The 16,888-nt window shown below is 34.8% G+C and overlaps 1 protein-coding gene across 4 annotated transcripts in view; it reads right to left on the bottom strand.

Moving 5' to 3' along the window:
• The window catches only part of LOC115889163 (putative uncharacterized protein DDB_G0282133), a 157,884-nt gene that overhangs the window by 103,905 nt on the left and 37,091 nt on the right, over positions 1-16,888 (bottom strand). For all 4 annotated transcript variants that reach the window (XM_030909109.1, XM_030909110.1, XM_030909112.1 and 1 more), the window contains exon 2: positions 8,862-8,946. In XM_030909109.1, coding sequence (XP_030764969.1) covers positions 8,862-8,942 — 81 coding nt within the window. In that variant the 5' untranslated portion in view covers positions 8,943-8,946. The remainder of the gene's footprint in view (positions 1-8,861; positions 8,947-16,888) is intronic.

Genomic DNA, 16,888 nt, shown 5'->3' with positions numbered 1-16,888 from the left:
AACTCTTTCCAGCAACCGGGCCATTTCTTCCTCACTTTTCGCTATCAGGGTGGTATCGTCCGCGTACCTGAGGTTGTTTAGGATTTTACCGTTGACTAGGATTCCTCCTTCCTCGCCCTCCAAAGCACGTCTCATGATGTATTCACCATAGGCATTAAACAATCTGGGTGACAGTATACAGCCCTGGCGTACCCCTTTTCTAGGTTTGAAAGGTTCCGACGTTTTGTTATCTAGGTTGACAATTGCCGTATTATTGTCATATAAATTGTTAATAAGAGCCACTAGATGATTCGGAACTCCCATTTCGCTCAGAACCCTCCATAGGCTTTTCCACCTCACACAATCGAAAGCCTTCTTGTAGCTATAAAACACAAGAACCTAGGCGAATTAAATTCTCGGGATTTCTCTATGAGTTGACGTATGTTAAATATTTGATCTCTTGTGCCTCTTCCTTTCACGAATCCGGCTTGTTCAGGAGGTATTTCAGGCGTCAAGTACCTCTGAAGTCTTCGGTCAATTATCCTAAGTAAGATCTTGCTTGTATGTGACGTTAGGGATATTGTTCGATAATTCTGGCATTTTTGTGTGGATCCTTTTTTGTGAATTGGGATGAAAGCAGAATTGTCCAATCTTTAGGCCAACGTCGAGACTGCCATACTTTATTGCAGATGTTATGTACTATTTTCACACCTTCCTCCCCTATCAACTTTATCATTTCAGCTGAGACACCGTCTGTTCCTGGGGTTTTGTTTAATTTGAGGTGAGTTATGGCCTCTTCCACTTCACTCTTCAATATATTTGGTTCCAGTTCGTTTATTATATGAGGTACTTGAACTTCGTTTACTACGTCTACTTCGTCCTTGTATAGTTCTTCGCAATATTGTTTTCATCGTTGCAATATGTGTTGCAATTTGCGTTGCAATTTGTTGTTCCACAATACTTCTCTATTTTCGTCCTCGATAGCAGTTGTTTTAGGTTTGAATTTCCGAGTGAGTAGTTACTGTCTTGTATAAATCTCGTGTTTGGTTTGAATTTTGGTGTTCTTCAATTTCACTGCAGATTTTCCTTACGTAATTATTTTTATCTTGTCTGCATTGTTCCTGGATCTTCTTGCACAATCTTCTGTAGGTTTCTTTAGAATTTTGTGTTAACCCTTTCCTTTTTATTTCTTTCCGTTCCTCGATTGTGTCGAGAGTTCTTTGTGTTATCCAGTGTTTATTGGGTCGTTTTGTGTTATATCTTCAGGATATAACTGAATCTGCTGTTTCTTTCATGAGACTTTTAACGTTTTCCCATTCTAGGTCTGGGTCTTGTATATTCATGATGTTATTAACATCGTTAGCTAATTTTTGCTGTATTTCCTGTTGGAACACCTCTTTAGTAGCGTCCGTAATTGCAGCTTTTGTTTGTGGTTTACGGATATTCTTTAGACGTAATCTAAATTGCATTACTAGCAGCTGGTGATCCGACTCGCATTCAGCACCAGGGTATGTTTTGCAGTTTAGTATGGACGACTTCCAGCGAGATCTAACTATGATATAGTCAATTTGATTTCTGTATCGGTCCCCAGGAGACTTCCAAGTGTACAGTCGCCTGACATGGTGATGAAATAGGGTGTTTGTCATCGTTAGCCCACGGCCACACAGAAAGCGTTTTTAGCGTTTTGCGTTTTTTGCGTCTTAAGCGCTTTTTGCGATTTTACCGTTTTAAGAGCTTTTTTCGATTTGTGTCCATTAAAAACACGCAAAAGACACGGCAGGTCTGCAGTTTCTATCAATATGTCAATTAGTAACGTCGCAAGCTCGTGGAATCCCGCCCGTCCAACAATCAATCCTGTGAGAAAGAGATAGACGAGATCGGCGCCGTTAGCGTTGAAGAGACGAAGATAAAAGATGCTGGAATTAAATTGTGGACGGGCCGGGGCATATATTCGGAGATAAACACAATCTACTGCTAATGCCAGTGGTGTGTGTAAAAATAATTATTATTATTTACCATTTATTTTACGAATTTTAGTTTTTATGTCTATAGTTTTTTTATGTTGTAGTGTTGTGGTTAGTACTTGATATAATTATAATATAATATAATAAATAATTATAATTATATAATAGAATAGTAAATATCTCTAGTTGCTAATGCAATTTTAGGACATGATTTATGAAACATTTTGGAGTGAAAATTCTTTACGCGCGCTGGGAGTAAAAATTCAAAGCCGTGGCATACGAGCTAGTGAGACGGCCCTGACACACGAGCTCGTTCTAACGAAACGTGTTAACGGCTTAGAAATACGTAGTGAAGCGACGTGTATTTGTGAGCAGTCCATGTGTTTATCAAAAATATTGATATTTTAATACAAATTTTGTAAAAGTGAATCAAATTATTACGCATAAAAAAACATTTGTTACACGTAAAAAACTATTTTTATTATTTTACGCGAATAAAACTGTTACACGTAAAAAACAATTTTTTACGCGTATAAAACTATTTGTTACTGATAGAAAACTATTTTTTACGCGTATAAAACTATTTGTTATTGGTAGAAAACTATTTTTTAAGCGTATAAAATCAATTGTTACGTGTAAAAGTCTATTTGTTACACGTAAAAAACTCTTTTTTTACGCGGCAAAAACTTATTGATTCGGGTGAAAACCTTTCTTAAGCAAAAAAAAATATTTTTTTATGTGTAAAAAACTATTTGTTTAAAATACTAATTTTTACGCGTCAAAAACTTATTGTTTCTGGTAAAACAACTTTTGTTACGCAAAAAAAAATATTTTTTACGTGTAAAAAACTATTTGTTACACGTAAAAAACTATTTTTTACGCGTCAAAAACTTATTGTTTCTAGTAAAAAACTCTTTTACCCAAAAAATATATATTTTACGTGTAAAAAAACTATTTGTTACACGTAAAAAACTATTTTTTACCCGTCAAAAACTATTTGTTTCTGTTTCTTTTTTACGCGTAAGAAAATATTCCTTTAATTTATTACTTTTTCAACATTTCAAACTATACTTTTTCAAACATTTCCTTCAAATTTTTGAATTTAATAGAATCCTAAAGAGTAGATGTTCTTTATAAAAATATTTTTAGATAATACCCTAAAATGAAAAAAATGCATACTATTTAATTTATTTTTATTGTATTATTAAATATAAGGTCCGCCTATGACGGGGTCTCATCTTAAAAAACGCTAAAGACGCTACAGAAAACAAACTGATTTGTTTGCATTTGCGTTTTACGCCGAACGCTATACGCTCTTGGTGTGGCCACTCCTATATAATCCTGTTATTTTGTTTTAGTCGCTAAAGACGCTTCACGCTAAAAACGCAAAAAACGCTTTCTGTGTGGCCGTGGGCTTAGATTGTGTTCCTGGCAGAACTGGAGCATTCGTTCTCCTCGCAGATTTCTGCTGCCCAAGCCGAAGCGGCCAGCCACGTCTCTAAATTGCTGATCTATGGCGGTTGTTCCGTCAACTTTCGCATTCATATCTCCCTGCACAATAAGAACTTCATTCGTGGGCAGATCATTGATAGTAGTCTCTAGTTGCTCGTAGAATGATTCAATGATTTCCTCTGTTGATTCTGAAGTTGGGGCGTACAATTGTACAATATTAATGTTGAATGGGTGTGCATTCATTTTAAGGACCATAATCCTGTCATTGACAGCCCTGTACCCCAGAACAGATCTACTAGCCGCCCTGGACATCATAAGTGCCACTGATTGGGGAGCTATTTATAACTCCGGAATATTTTACATTGAACGAAGCCATAATGTTCTCTTGGGAAGTGTAGTGGAGGTGATTTCTCGTTTCCTTCCTCCTCGCAGTGCTGAAGCCGTTAAAGCAGTTCTTGCCACGCCTTCAACTGTGTAGCTCTTGCCGGTCAGATATGTAGATGCCGTCAAAAGTACTTTTAATATCGCTGCTGCCCAATATTAATCTCCTCACCATATCTGGTTACCCTCATATAGTTCAGCCTGCAGACCGATGCAGTTGGACGGGGTGTGACGCGAGGAGCCATATATGAGAGTTGCGTGCCTTGTGGGGACCAGTTACTTAGAACCATCTACGACACACGATGCGGCCGATCCTTGTAAAAGGTACTACCCCTCCAACGCAACCCCATCAACCCCAGTCACTTAGGCATTCTGCGGGAAATTTTCGCCGGGTAATTTTCGATTTTAGCGGGCAATTTTCGCCGAAAATTACCCGCTTCATATGGGATTTTTTGTACATGAGTGAAATATTCCCTACAATTAAAATGTTGAGTTGAAATTAAAAATAATTTAAAGCTCGTAACAAGTGTATTAATTATAGAAGAAAAAAAAAACTGTCTCTATAAACCTGTTGGTTTAGTTATTGCAGCCGCTTTATTTTAGAGGCAGATTTTTTCCGAGCCATCCTACATTTCCTAATATAGCACACGCCAAAGGGAATAAATAAACGGGAAACGCCGACAAAATTACTATAAATATGCCGTTTGCGGAACACACCGCACAACGTACGATTATCTAAAGCGCGCTGCACTTACCGTAAACAAAATTGCAACGTTATCTAAATATTATATAAAATGGCGGCGGACGAAAACGGGCTGCCGCTACACGTTCAATGAAATACGCATCGCTTTTAATAGGAGATTAAAATTTTAAAAAGCTTAAGCGCGCAAGGGGGACGACGACGTGCCCTTTCCCTTCCGGCAAAGAGGCAATAACATTAAAAGGGTTTATTGATATAAAAAGGTTCGGACGCAAGAAGCGCGCCCCCTAGAGGAATATTAGTTAACGATGTTATAGGTGATGCCGTAAAATGTCCGAATATTGCGGGCGGACAAAATTACACGATTTATGAGCAAAGTAATGTGAAATTATTGGATCCTTATATTTATAGATATATTGAAAGAGAAGAAAGTGGAAAACATGTACAAGGTTATAAGAAATTAAATAAAATCAATGGAATTAAATTATATTCCAAGAAAAAACTGCCATGTATATTCTGTACCAATGGGAGAATAATATATGGGAATCAGAAACACAATAAAAAAAGACTGTGATAGATTTGAGTTCTATGTTAGTCTGCAAGCTTCTAACCGAAAAATAAAGGACCATTTGTTTTGAAAAGTTTTTGAAAAGTTTCCACGTATATTCTCGTAATTTTCAAGGTTATTTTCAGATAATATGTTTTTTGACAAACGTAAACATTATAGTGTACAATAAGGTTATGACCGTGGATTGGAGAAATAGGAAGATGCGCAGCCTTATGGGTTGGTCCAAATTTGGTTGGTTTAAAAGTTCAATTTGGTCCAAAAGAAAAGAAAAAAAAAATAAAAGTTTTAATCATCTGCTGAGCGAAACGCGCGTCCAGTGTAAAAGTAAAAGTGTTTTAGTGTATTGTGGTAATTTAGTGTTTTATTTTGCAGAAAATAAACGGAAATAATAAAATAACGGAAGGCAGAAGGACCAGATACACTCTACGGTACAAGGAGCTGAACAGGGCTGTGCGAACTGAATATCGGGCAAATGAGCGTTGGCTAGCAGACAAGTGCAGTGAAATGGAGACATTGCAAAAGAAACATGATTTGTTTAACCTCTACAAAAATATCAAAGAATTTACAAACACAGGACGCAAACAGTGTCGAGGTATTCTGAGAGATGCTAACTATAGAATCTTGGTAGGCGTCGAGGAAAAGCTCGATCGGTGGAAGGAGTATGTTGAGTTGCTCTACGCAGATACACGGCCCGATCAACCACCCGTAGCTAGTAATCTCAATGATTCTAGTCCTAAGGAAGAAGGCAAATGTGCTATAGATCTTCAGAAAAAAAACAGGGCAGTAGGACCTGACCAGATCCACGCGGAAACCCTAAAGCTAATCGCCGATGCAGATTACAAGGGCCTTAAGAGTCTTACAGAATTGTTAAATTCGATATACAAAGCCGGCAAGATACCCACTGATTGGCTAAAATCCACTTTTATCCCATTACCCAAAAAACCAAACGCTTCTTAATGTGATGACCACCGGTTAATCAGCCTGATGCCGCATGTCCTCAAAGTATTCCTCCGCATAATTCATACCCGTATATACAACAAATGCGAAGGACAGGTTGGGGATACACAGCAGGCCCTAGACACTCAATAGTAATTTTATGGAACTACAAATTTAGTTTCTTCCGCATCGCCAGGTGGCGCAAAAGACATTAAAGTACAGGTTTCTAATTTATATATGAAGGTGACATGACAGCCTCTATATTTACTACCATCTATGGTCTAGTTTTGGTCTAGTTGTCAAAATGTTGGTGATCCGTCAAGTTATTTTTAAATCATTTTTAAATAATTATTAATTCAGATATTCCTGATTTGCCGGAAAGTTCGGTGATTTGTGTTTATAGTTTATGTTTTTATTCATTTGTGCATTTTGATATTTACAGTCGATCATTATTTTCGTGCTGGATACTAAACATTTTTATTAAAGACATTTTAGACATCTTAGAAATAATACATTTATGAACAAACTAAAAAAAATGTTTAATCATAAATAAGTAAGTACATAGTTGGTAATATATTATTTTTAGTAATAGTTAAGTACTAGTCTATACTATATTATAATTTATTTGTTAAATCAAAAAAATAGGCGGTACGTGCTCTATTGTTGGTGTTTAAAATGTATGTTTTCATAATTTTATTTTTAGTTTTGAATGTGTTACACTTTTAATGATCAAATAAAAATTAAAATCTATATATACAAGTCTATATTTATTATTTTATATTTTACAAGGAATAATTTTGCTCTTGAATAACGTTACCGTTTTAGTTAGCGTTAATAAACAACGGAACGCTAAAATTATGTTATGCTAAAACTCTCCATTAGTTTCTTCCGGATCACCAGGTGGCTCTATGGACTTATTTGTTTTATATCAGTGTCCAATCTATCTCTAGTACATGACATTAGTCTATGGTACACAGTTTGGATTTAAGAATGGAGTTGGCACGCGCGAGGCACTTTTTACACTGAACGTTATTACACAGCGATGCAGGGACATGAACGTCGATATATATGGCTGCTTTATAGATTATAGAAAGACCTTTGACTGTGTGTCGCACCAAAAACTTGCCGAGGTTCTTAGAACCACCGATGTGGATGAGGGGGACCTGCGCTTTATCACCCTGTTATACTGGAACCAGACTGCAGAGATTAGGGCGGATGGCGGAACATTTGATGAAGTAGCAATTAGGAAGGGCGGTATTCCGTGAGGCACTAGAGAGCGTTGAAGATGGTATCAAAATCAATGGTACCTTGATCAACAATATTCGCTTCGCAGATGATACGGTCGTACTGGCTGGCAACATTTTACACCTTCAGAACATGATGGACCGCATCGTTGAACATAGCATGCAGTACGGATTACACATCAATGTTAACAAAACTAAACTTGTTGTATTTTCCAAAACACCGGGAAAGACTGTCCTCAGAATTAACAACAAGGTGGTAGAACAAGTATTGGCCATAAAGTATCTAGGAGCCCTAGTTAACGACACTTGCTACCCCAAAACTGAAATTTTAGCGAAGATCGAACAGGCCAGACGTACTTATGCTTCCATGAAAACCCTCTTCTCCAGCCGAGATCTAAGCCTCGAACTGCGCATCCGTATGCTGCGTTGTTAAATCTTTCCAGTATTCCTCTAACTCTCAGAGCAGGAGTTGGACACTCAATCAGACATTGGAAAACCGCATTAACGCTTTTGAGATGTACTTGTATCGTCGTATGCTGCGTATATCCTGGATTGATAGAGTGACAAATGAGGAGGTACTCAGGCGGATGGGCAAAGAGAAAGAGCTCCTATCAACAGTGAAGGAAAGGAAGTTACAGTACGTCGGTCACATCATGAGGGGTGAACGATACGACGTGCTCAGACTGGTCACCGAAGGCAAAATTGAGTGCAGGAGATCAGTGGGAAGAAGGCAAAACTCCTGGCTTAGGGATCTGCGTCGTTGGTTCGCAAGAACATCGATCGAAATTTTCAGAGGTGCGGTTTCACGCACCACCATAGCCAGTTGGATCGCTAACCTCCGAAGGGAAACGGCGGTCTAAGAAGAAGAATCTGTTAAGCAGGATATTTCTTCACTAATAATTATGATTACCTTTTATTTGAAATATTAATAAAAATATATTTATTTCTCATTTATGATTAACTATCTAAAGAAATATCATTTTTATCACATTACTCCGTCGAACGATTATGTTAAGCATTAAGTAAAATAAACATGCATCAAAACTTGTTAGCCACATTTGAGGAATAGTAACGTTATAACAATTGTGTTTCTATAGTACACTGAGAGACGTGCTCTCTATAAATCTTTGGTTTATTGAATCAATTTTCAACAATGACATAAAACGGAAATTAAAGCTTCTTCATAGCACCTCAAATCGACAGCTGAATGGTCACTAGGGAGGAGAGAATCCTTCAATTTCCACATGATAAGAGGTGAATATTATGAATAGAGAATTATAATACCAGTGCCAATATAACATTATTCTATTTTATATTAATAATTTTATACAGATATTTTAAAATTGTTTTAAAAGCCTGAAAATATGCCTGAAATGTGCAAAATTTGTATAAGAATTTTTTATAAAAGCGTAAGTTGCTTTGTGTTTTCCATAATCTACAGCAGCTTTCTTACCCACCAAGAGCACCGTCGCACACTATTAGTTGTTTATTACATATATTTCTAGAAGAAAATCCTTAAAAAACACTCCAACGCAAACATAGACTAGTAGGTATGGTTTCCTTGAAGTTCAATTGTATAATTACTTAGTATATCTATTAGTAATTATTAGTTAAAAAATTAATATTTTTATACTTACACTGAGTAAATCATTTCCTTCAACTAGTAAATACACCACAAGAAGCAGTATCAGAACTGGTAACTGGTATATCTGAATCATAAACCTAAAAGAGAGTAGAAGTTGTTATATTAGAGGGCTTTTGAATAGCTGCAAAAAAGTACGAATCGTTTCTAATGAAATGTATTAAATTATTCCTAGATCGGTAGTATTGGGGTTTATTTAAAAATATTATTATCTCACACCAGGAAAGTGTACATGATAATAAGATTTTAATTTTTTAAAAGTGTACGTTGTGGTCCGAACTGTATTCCGGAAAATTCGACAACAAATTCTGTATATAAACATAAATAACAAAGTTCATATAAACTTATGCCTTAAAATGCTTCGTTTCGGAGATACAGGGTGTAGAAGTAGACCTATAATAGCGCACAATAGAACGGAATGGAGGAGAATTGTAAATTCAGTTAATAACGACAACCAAAAAGTAAACAGGCAACAAAGTAATGAGATTTTTGAATGTCCGGAGTGCGGAAGAGAGATAACATCACGGGCTTTTCAGTCACAGAAAAGATCATGACAGGAAACGCCTTGCGTAACCATCTTCTGATGCGTCTCAAATATTCGTCAGCGAGTAATGGTAGTAAGTAAGTAATTAAGGTGTAGAAGTTTTAACATGAGAAATTTGATTTCGATGTCAATATGAAGGGGGCGCCATCTACATGTTTTTTTACTGCTTTGAAGAGCAATAATTTCTGAAGTAACGTCAATATTTGGAGGAAAATTGGTGTCTGGGAGTTTTTTGACATGAGAAATTTGATCTTGATGTCAATATAACTCCTACTTGTAGAGGGCGCCACCTACATACTTTTTAACTGGATTGAATAGTAATAAATTTTCGTCAGTACCTGTATTACACTACTGAGTAAAAAATATACATTTTTGCCTTATTTTACTTAAAAATATCTCTTGGTAAAAATCACTGCGAGCAACCGGTCTCAAGATATTTGGATTCTTAATAATCAATACAGGCCGTCAATGACAAAAAATATACATGTTCATTAGGTAGATATTTGAGGATATTAATAAACTGTCAATTTTCTCAAAATTCTGTAATTTTTGAAAAATCGTATTTCCGTTAAAACAAGTTAATGCTAAAGTTTCTACCGAAACTATGTTATCATAAATTTCTTAAAATTTTTTTTATTTAGAAAATTGACATGCATTGGTTATTTCAAATCCCTACATTTCTATAATAGTTATTTGTTGAAATAAGGATAGTTTTTTTTTTATTTATTATTTATTCCTTAATTGTAACTTCGTTGCATTTTTTTTGTATTGAGGGAGTACTTTTTAATCACTTCAATTGAATTTTATATTAAAAATAACAAAAATTTACTATGGTTAAACACCGCATTATTCCTAGATTGGTAGAATTGGAGTTTATTTAGAAATACTATTATCTCACACCAGGAAAGTGTATATGATAATAAGATTTTAATTTTTTAAAAGTGTACGTTGTTTTGCTTACGTAAAGGGTATTATACAGGTTGGTTCGAAAGGACCAACCTGTATAATACCCTTTCTACTACCTCTTAACTACCTCTTACGTAAAAGTGACGAGAAAAACTTCTACAACTAGTATACTTCCGCCAAAAACGTGTTTTCTAGTCTTTAAACTAATGTAATAATTTTTAGTTAGTAATACTATTTGTAATAAGTAAACTGAAATTGTTCCGAAAAACACTTTTAGTTCTAAAAATAAAAATAAAAACTACCCAAAATTAATTTTGATTTGCTAGCCTTAGATATTATGCACATTTTGAAAGGACTTAAAAACAGCTTCGTTCTATGATACGAAAGTGTCTCGAAAATGACTAGTTTAGTCAAATATCTTTCTAGCAAAAATCTTTAATTTTCCTTATTAATGACATGTATTGATTAAGATTCCAAATATCTGAGAGAACGGTTGCTCGCAGCGATTTTTACCAATATACATTTTACCCAGTACTGTAATACAGGGACGGACAAAAAGTTATTACTCTTCAAAACAGTTAAAATAGATGTGGCGCCCTCTACAAGTAGGAGTCATATTGATATCGAAATCAAATTTCTCATGTTAAAAAACCCCTAGATACTAATTTTCATCCAAATACCGAATTTAGTTCAGAAATTATTAGGAAAAAAGCGAAATAAAAATGAAAGTCTACACCCTCTATCTCCGAAACGAAGAATTTTAGGACATATGTTTATACGAAATTTTTACTTATTTTTATGTTCAAAATATGCTGCCGATAGTTCGAGAATACAGGTCGGACCACCCTGTATGATAATAGAAGTCACCTGTAACTTGGGAACTGTTAATGATAGAGGGCATATATACAGACCGGACCACCGTAGTAGTAACATAGGCAGAACCGGACGAATTAGCGTATACCCGTCCGCCGGATAAAAAGCAGACGAAAAAATCCGATAAAATAAAAATAGGTAGATATGTCGTGATAAGAATGTTACAGAATCTGTATTTATTCGTGTTTTAATAGCCAAAACGAATACATAGATTCTCGCTCTCGTGTCAAATTTATTTTTTAAGTAAAATAATGGATGTTTAGGAAGTTCGTGAGAAAATTCAAATTGTAAATTGTAAAACGGTATTTCCAAAATAGGTCTTATCGGGATATACAAACAATTTTTCCACAAACTTTTGTAAACAGGCCAATTCCATCTTTACCTACTATATCAAGAGTTATTAATAATTTTGAAACACATGGATGCGTGTCCCCACAAAAACCCAAAACAGCATGATGTGTTGATTAATGAAGAACAGGAGTTAAAGCAAGTGTTTGGGGTGGTTTTGTAGGGGAGCATATGATTGGTCCATTTTTTATAGAGGGCAATTTAACTGTTCCAAAGTATTTGGACTTGTTACAGCAGCAGATTGTCCCTAGAATTCGTGAGTTATTGGGAGAAAGATTCCACAATGTTTGGTTTCAACAAGATGGTTGCCCTGCCCACAATGCCCGTATTGTTCAAGAATATTTTTGAACAATACTTTTCCTTTTTTCCCCTTTTTTTGTTTAATTAGTGGACATGGAACTATTTTCTGGTCCGCTAGATCACCAGATCTTTCTCCCAATGATTTCTTTTTGTGGGGTTATGTAAAATCCAAAGTGTATGGTCATAATAGGGCTAATAATCTGGATGAGCTTCAAGTAAAAATCCGAGAGGCTTTTCAAACCATTAGCCCTAATATGTTAGCCAATGTCAGACGGGGATTTTACGACCGCCTAGGCTTCTGTCTAGCAAAAGAAGGTGGTCTTTTTGAACACTTGTTATAACTTTTTTATTTAGAGTAATATTTTTTTTTTCGGGTTTAGAGAATTTATTTATTTTTAATTTTGGCTTGTGAACAATACTTTTCCTTTTTTCCTCTTTTTTTGTTTAATTAGTGGACATGGAACTATTTTATGGCCCGCTAGATCACCAGATCTTTCTCCCAATGATTTCTTTTTGTGGGGTTATGTAAAATCCAAAGTGTATGGTCATAATAGGGCTAATAATCTGGATGAGCTTCAAGTAAAAATCCGAGAGGCTTTTCAAACTATTAGCCCTATTATGTTAGCCAATGTCAGACGGGGATTTTACGACCGCCTAGGCTTCTGTCTAGCAAAAAAGGTGGTCTTTTTGAACACTTGTTATAACTTTTTTATTTAGAGTAATATTTTTTTTTTCGGGTTTAGAGAATTTATTTATTTTTAATTTTGGCTTGTGAACAATACTTTTCCTTTTTTCCTCTTTTTTTGTTTAATTAATGGACATGGAACTATTTTCTGGTCCGCTAGATCACCAGATCTTTCTCCCAATGATTTCTTTTTGTGGGGTTATGTAAAATCCAAAGTGTATGGTCATAATAGGGCTAATAATCTGGATGAGCTTCAAGTAAAAATCCGAGAGGCTTTTCAAACTATTAGCCCTAATATGTTAGCCAATGTCAGACGGGGATTTTGCGACCGCCTAGGCTTCTGTCTAGCAAAAGAAGGTGGTCTTTTTGAACACTTGTTATAACTTTTTTATTTAGAGTAATATTTTTTTTTTCGGGTTTAGAGAATTTATTTATTTTTAATTTTGGTTTGTGAACAATACTTTTCCTTTTTTCCTCTTTTTTTGTTTAATTAGTGGACATGGAACTATTTTATGGCCCGCTAGATCACCAGATCTTTCTCCCAATGATTTCTTTTTGTGGGGTTATGTAAAATCCAAAGTGTATGGTCATAATAGGGCTAATAATCTGGATGAGCTTCAAGTAAAAATCCGAGAGGCTTTTCAAACTATTAGCCCTAATATGTTAGCCAATATCAGACGGGGATTTTACGACCGCCTAGGCTTCTGTCTTGCAAAAAAGGTGGTCTTTTTGAACACTTGTTATCACTTTTTTTATTTAGAGTAATATTTTTTTTTCGGGTTTAGAGAATTTATTTATTTTTAATTTTGGCTTGTAAACACACTCAAGTAATAAATATTTAAGTACTTTTATTTTAAATGTTACCTTAAGTGAAGGTAAACACTTAAAATGAAAATAATAAATACTCGGCACTCCTCGCGTCGTATCCCTAGTGTCACGACCGACCCGTCCAAGCACAACTGCAACTGCGTACTGCCTGACCAGCCGACTAGCCGGTAGTGAATCTCTAGTACGAAGGCAAAACGGGTAAACGTAAATTCGTCCGGCAACTTGCTATGTTACTAGTAGCCTGGCCTTCTCTGTATATATAAGAAAATAAAATATTTACTGGGGAAACCAAGAGGAGTAATAATTTAAGAGGGGTGACAGATTACCTAAAAATGATGAGAGGAAAGACAAAGAGATTAAAGATTATATAATCAAATAGAACTAAATGTCACAATTAACACTCTTCTTCTACCAATACCCCTATCTAATACCCCTTCCAACCGAATTGTCGTTATTCTGGAAGACTTTGAGTTACAGAGGATAAACAATTATATTCCAATATAAAAATGTAAGAGGTAAGAACATAAGGTAAGGGAGGGTGGGTACAGGTGTATGAAAGTAAAATATTTTATAAAGAACGGGAAGAATATGAACAAGAGAAAAAAACTTGTAACTAGAAATTATTTGAATTTGTAAGATCAGAGATAAGTAAACATGAAGATATAACACAGGTTTTTTGATTAGTTTTAAGTATTTTTGAGCGAACATTAAATACCTTTCTAAGATTAAAAAATAAACAAAATAATAACACTCCTTTCGTAGCATCATGGCGCATTCGTCGCCTCAAGAGTAATACATTAAAGAAATCTGAAAGGGATCTTTTTTAAAGGCGTCATTCCAGTTGCAAATACTTAAAACACAATAGATCTTTTCGTATTATTTTCTCAAAAAGCAAAGGGAGAAAAGAATAGGCGTGAAATCCGTCTCATATTAATATTGCCCGCGGTCACTGGAGCCAGATTAAAGACCGTTCGGAAAAAGCGACTTTTTGATGCAAACAACGGGAAGCCACGACGTTGATTAGAGCTTTGTATCATTCGTAATACGTTCAATATAAAAAAGGAAAAGAAATTAATTGAGTGTCGGTAGTAGCTGGAAGATGCAACTATAGTGGATACAACCCTCTAGACTTACCGGGGTATTAAAAACACCACCGGTAAGCTGTACCGGTGGTACCCTCGGAGGAAGAACATCTGTTTTCAGAGTAGGATGGGATACCTCTGTCCCCTCTACAACAGTGGTATGATGGGTTATAGACTTATGATGAGTTATAACTCAAGGAAGAGGGGCACAATAGATCTTTGAGGTCGCAGTGATTAACCCCCCCTCTCGATCATTCTACATTCTACATAGTGGATACAAAATACTGGGCTTTATCAGGATTATTTACATAATATGATTTTTATGTCGGGTGTATCTGTATCTATGTTTATAATATAACCTGATTTTTTTTTATTTTCTTGGGATTTAGGTTCGGGAAAACTCTGATTAAGTTTTCATTTAGTTTTTCATTATCTTTATTTGGTTTTTAAAAGAAAAACAAACGTTGTCAAATCGAAAAAAAAAACAGTGTTGAACATAATCCAAAAATTACCTACATACAAAATATTCACAACACACAACATAATGTTGTGAATATTTTGTATGTAGTTAATTTTTGGATTATGTTCGACACTGTTTTTGAAAGTAGGTAATTTTGTATGTAGGTAATTTTTGGATTATGTTCGACACTGTTTTTTTCGATTTGACTATGAAGGCTATAATGTTAGCCGAAATGTCTGTTTTTCCTATAAAAACTAAATAAATATAATGAAAAACTAAATGAAAACTTAATTAGAGTTTTCCCGAACGTAAATCCCAAGAAAAACAAAATTAGAATATTTAGAAACAAGGTTCAAGAATATTAAATTTTACAAGTGTTAATAATATAATTTTTAATAACTCCATATTCAATGTTATAATATAATGTTATATGATACACATTTTGTTATAATTTCGTGATATACGAATTTATGATCACTTGCTAATATTTATGTTCTTTGTGTTTGTTTTTTAATCCAGCATTTACGTTTATACGCTTAAATGGTTAAGAATATATTAACAGTTAAATACATGAATTATGTGTTACGGAATAGAACATGTCCGGTGGAATAGAACATGTTCTACCTCCTCTACTGGATGTTAAAATAAGAAATCCTACCCTAGTTAAGTAGATACTACTATATAATGTTTCATTTTAAATTTGAAATTAAAAAAAATGTTCTTGAAAAGAAAAAAGTTAGCTATTTAGTGTGATGTAAAGAAAATTGGAGTGCAAAATCGGGAATGCCATGAATATAGTTAAAAAAATCAGCAGTGAATCTCCTTCACACTGCATAATAATACTAGTCTAAATTAAATTAAAATTACAATTACTCTATTTGCCATATTACTGACACGTGATATATTTACTAAATCAACTAAAATTAAAAATGAATAAAAAAAATACACATTAATGTGTTGTGATACATCCATCGCCTAAAGAATTATACGTTAAAAGGAATCTAAAAATGATCTTTCAAAGGCGTCATTGTAGTCGCAAGTTCTTAAAACACAATGGATCTTTTGCTATTATTTTTCTGAGGAAATGAAAGGAGAAAGGAGAGGGTGCGAAATTCGTCTCATATTAATATCGCCCGTGGTTACTGAAGCCAGATTGAAAGACTGTTCGAGAAACGCGACATTTTTAATGCGAAAAACGGACAGCCCGGACGTTGATTAGAGCCTTTTCAGCGCTTTGCGTGGCATCACTCGTAATGCGTCTCTACTTCAGAAACGAACGAAAAATAATTGATCGACGACAGTTGTTGGTAGATGGGACTATAATGGGAACAAATACAGGGTCCGGCAATAGTGCGTCAGGCATCTGTAGCTCCTAGAATAATAAACTTGGGAATTTTGTTATCGAATGTAATACCACAAGATGCTTCGGGATTACCGAATAATACTTTTACCTGACATGAAATGCGTTACCCGTATTGGTATCGCATTGAGTTGTATTCAAAATATTATACAACGAAATAAAGTATATACAGGGTGCTACAAATTCGAGGTACGAGCATTGATATCTCGGAAACCGTAATAGATACGAAGATGGTTAAATCGGGGCAAAGTTGCGCCTTGGACTGTTTACCAAGATGCCATCAAAAATTTTTTAAAAATTTTAAGGATTGCTAAGTTTTTTGGAAAAAACGGATTTTTTTGAAAACTAATTTTATTTTTTCCTGTCGTTACTTTTTAGAAAATCAAAAAACTAATTGCACATTCTCATAGCCACTTTATTAGAGGGCTATTTGATAGTATTTTTAGATTTCTAAATTAGCTGATAATTTTGAGATACAAAGGCCAAATTATTTTTTTTAAATACGGATCTGCATTTTTTATTTCAGATTTTGAAAGAACTCAGTCTCCTGACTACAATGATATGCCACACTTTATACTTTTTTTTTTTTTGTTTTGGGTACCTTAACAGCAACAAAACTATTTAATTATTATTTAA

The sequence above is a fragment of the Sitophilus oryzae genome, unplaced genomic scaffold, assembly GCF_002938485.1.
Source record: "Sitophilus oryzae breed Bouriz unplaced genomic scaffold, Soryzae_2.0 scaffold_811_pilon_pilon, whole genome shotgun sequence".
NCBI classification, from domain to species: Eukaryota; Metazoa; Arthropoda; class Insecta; order Coleoptera; family Curculionidae; genus Sitophilus; species Sitophilus oryzae.
The sequence above is the reverse complement of the archived record's forward strand: the minus strand, read 5'-3'. Positions and strand labels throughout refer to the sequence as shown.